General features: G+C 33.8%; 1 protein-coding gene across 2 annotated transcripts in view; it reads left to right on the top strand.

Annotated features, from left to right (window-relative positions):
• Positions 1-7,550, top strand: part of RGS22 (regulator of G protein signaling 22) — a 177,056-nt gene that overhangs the window by 125,866 nt on the left and 43,640 nt on the right. For both annotated transcript variants that reach the window (XM_019642522.1, XM_019642521.1), the window contains exons 15-17: positions 2,888-3,082; positions 5,081-5,173; positions 7,208-7,380. In XM_019642522.1, coding sequence (XP_019498067.1) covers positions 2,888-3,082; positions 5,081-5,173; positions 7,208-7,380 — 461 coding nt within the window. The remainder of the gene's footprint in view (positions 1-2,887; positions 3,083-5,080; positions 5,174-7,207; positions 7,381-7,550) is intronic.

The following is a 7,550-nucleotide window of genomic DNA, read 5'->3' as shown; positions in this document are numbered from 1 at the left end:
AGCTGTGGAGGGCAGTGTCACTGGCCCTCATATGTGGGATCGGAACCGGGGCCCTCTGGCGTCCCAAGCGAGTTCTTAACCATCGCGCCACTCGGCCGGCCCTGCAACTTCATTTCTGACTTCTCTTCCTTAGTTAGGCTCTTTTGCTGTTTCCTCTGACTTTATTCATTATGATTATATTTTACCATCAATATTTCTTGATATTTACCTAAATATTCATGCTTTCTGTTATTCTCTACTCCATCCTGCTCTTGTCTAGGGCCTCCTTTTAATTAATTAACTTTAATTATTTGGTGATGAATGCGCTATTTCTGTTTACTAATTTATGACATCATTTTTTTTTTCATTTTGGAAGGGTATTTTTGCTAGGTATATAATTACAGGTTAGAAGTTATTTCCTCTTGGCATTTTATGGACTCAAGGGTAGAGTCCATGCCTGGTCCACACCTGCTCTTAGGGAGTTTTAAGAGCCTAGGGTGTGTACAGGGGCTTCCCCACTGGCAGGTCCTAAACTGTAGTAATCCTTATCACATCAGCGTTGAGAAACTTCCACAACCTCCACTTATAAAGGACTTTGGCGATTATTCTGTGTGAGATGAGAAGTCACTGGAGAGTTTGAGCAGAGGAGTGATATGCAAAGTGATTTCTCTATTTGCTGTGGTAAGAAAAGACTATAAGAAAGCAAAGAGGAGCCTGGAAGAACCAGTTAAGAGGCTATTGTAAAAAAAGCAGGCAAGAGATGAAGATGATAATTTCTTGTTTGATTACTGAAATACCTTTCAGACTGCCTCAAATCTTGATCTACTAGAACCATTTTTCACTCCTGATGCCACAGTGATTTATTTCTAAAAATTCATATCCAATGATGTCATGCCTCAGAGATTTCCCATTATATATCTTCAGATAAAAACTCAAATTCCTTACTAAAGAATAAAAGATCATATCCATGCTCTGGTGCCTGCCACCCTTTACAGCATCCTCTCATTCTCTTTCATTTAGTCAACATTATCTAGTTGAAGCCTAGAATCTCTCCACAGGTTATAAAACCCCTTAGGTCTCCATGCCTTGGCCCATATTTTCCTTCTTGAACCATCTCTTTCATCAACTCCCTTCTCTTGTCTGATTGACTCCAACTCATCTTTAAAGACTTGGTTTAAGTATTAAGGATAAGAGAAGCTTCCCTTGGAAGAAATTCTAAACAATTTCCTTCCCCATTCCAAGACATAAATGCATCTTTTCTGTGGATTTAGTACAATTCAATAAACATTTATGGCATCTATTCTCTGCCAAGAATAGTTTTAAGAGTTGGAGAATCACAGATGAATAAGCTGCAGTATTTGCCTTCAAGGACCTCATTCCAGAAGAAAAGACACAGAAATACATAATTGCATTAGAGTGTGATGAGTGTAGCAGTAGAAAAGCATGATCTTGGTAGGAGGGTGTGAGTAAAGGATTCCTAGAGGAATAGTAATCCATGCTGATATTAAAGAAAAAATTAGAGCTTATCAAGCAGACAAGGTGCATGGGGTAGGGTAACTATCCTAGATTGAAGGAACAATATGCAATGGTATGGAGTAGCAAAACAGCAAAGTTTAAGGAAATTACAGAAAAATTGGTATTGAGTGTAAAGTTTATAAGGTGATTAATGGGAGGTGAGCTTGAAAAGAATGGACAGATAATCACTGAAGATCTTATTTGTAATGCATACCTCCATTGTGGTACTTATCATACTGTACTGTAACCACTGGTTTTCATCTCCATGTCACCACCAATGGGCTTCTTCAGGGCAGGCATTGGGTCTTACTCATTAATAGTTGCATACATAACACTTATCCAAGTGTCTAAGATGTAGTGGATACTCAGTAAATGCTTGTGTTATTAATGGGAATCCTTAAAACATTTTTAAAAATTATTTTACCTAAGACTATTATTTGGTATTTGCTAAATCTATCTATTATCTACCTTCTATCTATCTATCTATCTATCTACCTATCATCATTATCTCTTTATCTATTGCCTGGGTTGAATCTTGAATTTATCAGGTCCAAAGTTTAAGTATAAAAATACAATTGAAATAAAATACAATAGAAGATGCTTAGTAAAACTACATTTAAATTTGATGTGTGGGGCATGACATATCCAGTGTGTAACATTTAAAAAATAAAATGTTATTAAAATATTTCTCAGATTTAAGTAGCTATTATTGAGAGACAAGACAAATGAGTAGAATGAAATAAACATTTTTGCAGCTTTGTCTAGGAAGCTGGAATTCTGTGTACATCTTTCCATTTATTCTTATTTCCTTCTTATATCTGTTCCACAGCACTGGACAACAGATGGAGACATTTTTACAGCAGAAAGGGATAAGTAGCAACAGTCTTAAGAATTCTGAAACTCAGTTGGGTAAGGCAGGTAGTCTTCTGGGTCTCTAGACTACAAGACTAACCACCAGTTTTTCAGCCCTAGTGTATTCTTGCCTCTTGTTTTCAAAAGGGCATTTCAAACCACTTTGGAAAGTAGCACATATATGTTAGAAATGTCATGAGCATAAGGAGGAAAAGGAAACATATAACCCGGAACCAATCATAATAATCCACAGTAGTGATGTGAGAAAAATTGGAATATCTAAATCACCTACTCTTGTGCAAGATCTACTGGCTAAGTGGCTAATTACCTATGAAGAAATAGGAAAATAAAATAAAAAGCAAAGTCTTTTGAATAAACACATTGCTTTGTCTTACGTAGTTTTATAGATCTTTTCAAGAAAAAAAAACCTCACTTTAGCTTGTTTGCCTTCCTTACCTTTTAAAAAGTACCTTTACTGAGGAAACTGTTAGCCATTATGATTTCTCCCAACATCCTTTCCTTTTTCTTCCTTCTCCCTTAGTATCTTTTTGCTACATATGTTGCTCCTTCGGCCACTCTTGACATTGGACTCCAACAGGAAAAGAAAAAAGAAATTTATATGAAAATACAGCCACCTTTTGAAGACCTTTTTGACACAGCAGAAGAATATATTCTTCTCCTCCTACTTGAGCCCTGGACAAAGATGATAAAGTCTGACCAAGTTGCTTACAGACAGGTATTGTGGCACTCATTGATAAATTTTGTGTGAACCATTCAGGTTTACTACAAAACTGATGATAAGTAGTGTTGTTAACTCATAAGAGAAAAACTGAAAAAGTTCTCACATAGGCCATGGATTCAGAGTTAAGATTTGGGCACGCTCAAAATTGGGGCAGGGTAAGTATTTATTAACTTTTTTTTTTTTTGCCAGTTTCCCTATTGTCTCCTAACAAAAGACTTAAATTGATGTCATTTTGAGTTCTCTGTACAAATATGTCAGCAGAGAGAAATATGAATTTTGATTTTCTGTGAATCAACAAAATATGCCATAATAATATACTGGCTTTGTCCCTTGTTGCCATTTCTTAGCAGCGGCCTTAATTTTGATTAATGGGAAAAGCTCGTTTAATTTTATGCTGGATGAATTACATTAAATATTACACCCATGGAAAATATAAACATTTCATATGTATTGTGGAAAGCACATTCTCTGACTTCAGTGCTGCTATTTTAAAGCACCCCCCAGATGTTCATCAGGTCAGACTGCTTCATTGGGTGAAAGTTTCAACACATCTTTTTTCATTCCAAAGGAGGTCATTTTAAGCCTCAGTGTTCGAATAATTTTACTAGTCATATTCATGGGCAGAGGAAATTTCTTTAAATATTTATTTTGAATCACAAATTAAAACCATCCATGGGTATTTTTTATATTAAGATAATGCGTGGACCCTATATATGAGGTCATTTCAGGTGGGACTCTGCTATCTTTGTATTGCTATTCTTTGTTCATAGCTCCTTAACAACTTAGTCTTCTTAGTCACCTCTTAAGCTTCTTAGTCACCTCTTCTACCAGAAAGGATCGGCTAGGTAATTAAGATAAAATTAATACCAAAACACCTTGGCTAGAGTTACCTGATTGAATTGTAACTAAAACAACCCTAATGGCTTACTAAATTCAATGACTAAAATGATTAAATTTTCATTCCTGATTTCTCTTTGTCCTGAAAAATTAGTATTGCAACATTTCTACCACAAAAATACACACATTACAGTAGGAAAATTATGATATCATATGAAATTAAAAACAAATTCTCTCTAGTAATTTTAAATATGATGTGTGGTGTAGAGGACAATGGACCTGAGATGTGGTCCTGGGATGATAAAAAAGATTCAGAATTATAACTAACTTCCCCCAACCAAAATGTTTTGGCATTAGTAATGATTCTTACAAAAGGGCATGGGATAAATTATACACTCTTTTTAATAAGAGGAAAAACAAATCTCTCTTAATTCTAGAAACGTCCTTAAATTCAACCCACAGGACTTCTCTAAAAGTCCAATTGACTGATTTACATAGACTCTTTCCCAAAAAGGATAACCAAGGAGACTACCAAAACCACCTATTAAATATTGGAAGCTCTCAGTCAGCCAAATTCATTTTTCCCCGAAATAGAGAAATGGAGAATGATCTTGTTCTCCTGACTACATAAAACAGAGCAATACACACTTGAAGGCTGAGACCTACTATGAGTTTTACTTTGATGATTAACTCTCCTCTCTTGCTACAGCAATAAAACCTTTGCTCACACACTAATAACCATAATGGAGTCCAGTCATTCCTTGTTCTTCTGTGGATTATTTGGTCCTTAAAGCTAGTGGTATCTGCCTTCATGACTGTTATCCTGTTATAATGAATAGAAACTTGAAATGTGACCCAACACGTTTGCATTGTTTGTTAGTTCACAAGGGGTGTCTACAGAGGAGGAATGATTTTTGGTGGCACATTACATAGAAATGTATGTACTGTTTTATCACATACATTCGAAATCTGACTTTGCTGTAGCTAATATTTTTTACTATGTTGGTCTTCCTGCTCTTGCCTCCAAACTAATTTACTTTATTGGCAAGTGTGTTTGTTTTTTAGTTTGCTGTTATTGGAAATTGTACATTCTTTCCCCACTTTTTCATAATGCACATTCTATTGATGTTACAAGCTTTATAATTATTTTATTAGGTGGAGCTGGTAGAAGAAACTCGACAGCTAGACTCCACAAACTTCAGAAAGCTTCAGGCTTTGCATAAAGAGACATTTTCCAAGAAACCTGAGGTAAGACAGCTCTCTACTTAGAAAAACACTTTTATCCTGGAGAGAATTACCACTGCATATATTAGTGGGGATGGGGGGTGGGGAGTAGGAGATCATATACTGAGGATATCCTATATTGATAAAGTAGGGAATAGGCAAATTCATTTTTCTGGGCTTCTTTGCCTAGTATGGTACATTTTATTGTGTTACATTTTATTGACACATCTAACAACAAATTCAGGGAAAAAAAGCAGATGAGGTTATACAGGGAGCCAAGCTACTCGTGTGCCTTAGCTAGGAGCCTTCAAGCCACATTATATTCCTTTGAATGTTATTGGTTATTTTCTGTATGGCAGCAACTGTATTGTCAAGTCACAAAAGAGTTAAATTGAGTTTTCCAAACATAAAAGGAGATGTTGTGTGACAGCAATATGCAAAACAATTAAAAAATATATGGGAAAAATTTGGGGAAGTCAATAGAAAGACCATAGGATTGACTAGAATATGAAAGCATTATTTTGATTTATAAATTTGAAACTTTTGGATTGGCTAAGTAAACCATGATAGATCCATAAAGCAATAAAGTTAAAGGCATATCTATATAAAATGAGTTTAGATTCATATTTATTGACATGGAAAATTTTCAGGACATATTATATAAAAATGTAGGGAAGAAAGGCAGTGATACTGTATGATCTTATTTGTATAAAATTGCATATGTACTTCTACAAGAGAAGTATCTGGAAAGAAGTTCACCAAAATGGTAAAGATAGTCAGCTCTGAATGGTAAGGTTTCAGGTATTCTTTACTTTCTTCGTTGTACCTATATGAAATTTTTATTCTTTTACAAAAAGATTTTATAAAAACAGTAAAGTTATTTTTAAAATATGACCTTCATGGTAGTTGCCTCATTAACACAGTTCTCTATTTGAAACTAATTAATATCTTAGAAAGGATACATAAAAATCCATAAGGGTAGAACATTATAAAGTTGCACTTTAGACTTTATGAACTAACATCTATAACACTCCCCATTATCCTTCAACCTATGGATAATTGATTTTGAAAATATTGGCAGGTTATCTCATGGTCTGATGCTTTTCAAAAACAAATAGGGAGATAAATTAATTATAGAAGGAATTATAGAAGGAAGAGTTTTTCAGAGAATAAGCCTTTCTACCTCTTTGCCCTGTAGGGCTTGTAAACTGTCTGTAAAACATCAGAAGTCTTTAAAATACCCCCAAATTAAGTTTTATATGAAGGAGATTACATTTAAATAATGTAATCTTTATTAGAAAATCATCTTGCATTACTCTATAACTTTTAAAATTAAGTTATAGATAAAAATGTTTTATATTCCTGACATATTATTAAGAAAAAGAACCAAGTTACAAAATCATACATAATTATATAGTCCTGTTTTCATTTTTAATAAACTACACATGTGTAAACAAAAAAGACTATATATACAGAGGGTGTCAAAAAAAATGTATACACATTTTAAGAATGGAAAAAACTATTAGAATTGTAATGCTCAATATGTACTGATAACAAAAGATGAATACAAGTCATCTTTGACTTGTGCAATTACAAGAGGTATCCAGACACTCCTGATTATGGCAAACTACTGCTTGAGCAGTGTTGACTAAAATGTCCACTTGTACACATATTTTTGGCACCCCCTGTGTGTGTGTAAATGATGAATGGTAGATTGTGTATGCTTTTTGTTTCTTCTTTTTATTACAAAAGACATTACTTCTATACTAACAAAAATAATAAAGTTAATATTTTATAAATAAATATATAATAAATGTTTACTAAATGTTCCTGAAAAGAAGGGAATGGAATGCAAAGGAATAGGAATGGAATGGGAAGGACTTTGATATGAGTTAGAACCATTCTAGATTCTAGATTCTAGATTCTTTACCCAGTTCTACCATTGAATTGTTAAATGACTTTGGCCTAATATTAATTTTTATTTCCGTTTCTCTATTTAAATTTGAAAAATAATGTTTTTTGTTTAAGAGATTTTTATGAAAAGTATTATTTCACTAGGACACTACTTGTGAAATTGGAACAGGTAGATCACCACTTCCGGATGTTTATAAACAAACAGAATACTGGAATAATGTTCCTGCAGAATATAAGCATTTTAATTTTAATGATCTGCTGAACAACAAACTGGAGTTTGAACATTTCCATCAGTTTCTTGAGGCTCATTCTTCAAGGTAAGGAATATAACCATTGTGAAATGTATTTGTCTCTTAAGACACTTTTTCTAAGCTATTTATTTTTTAACTTACTTATTTTTTTATTGTGAAATACACATTTTTTAGAATTAGTTTCAGCTGTACAACACAGTGCAATAGTTATACTTTTTACCTCTCAAGGTGACAAC

The sequence above is a fragment of the Hipposideros armiger genome, unplaced genomic scaffold, assembly GCF_001890085.2.
Source record: "Hipposideros armiger isolate ML-2016 unplaced genomic scaffold, ASM189008v1 scaffold_70, whole genome shotgun sequence".
Classification (NCBI taxonomy): Eukaryota; Metazoa; Chordata; class Mammalia; order Chiroptera; family Hipposideridae; genus Hipposideros; species Hipposideros armiger.
The sequence above is the reverse complement of the archived record's forward strand: the minus strand, read 5'-3'. Positions and strand labels throughout refer to the sequence as shown.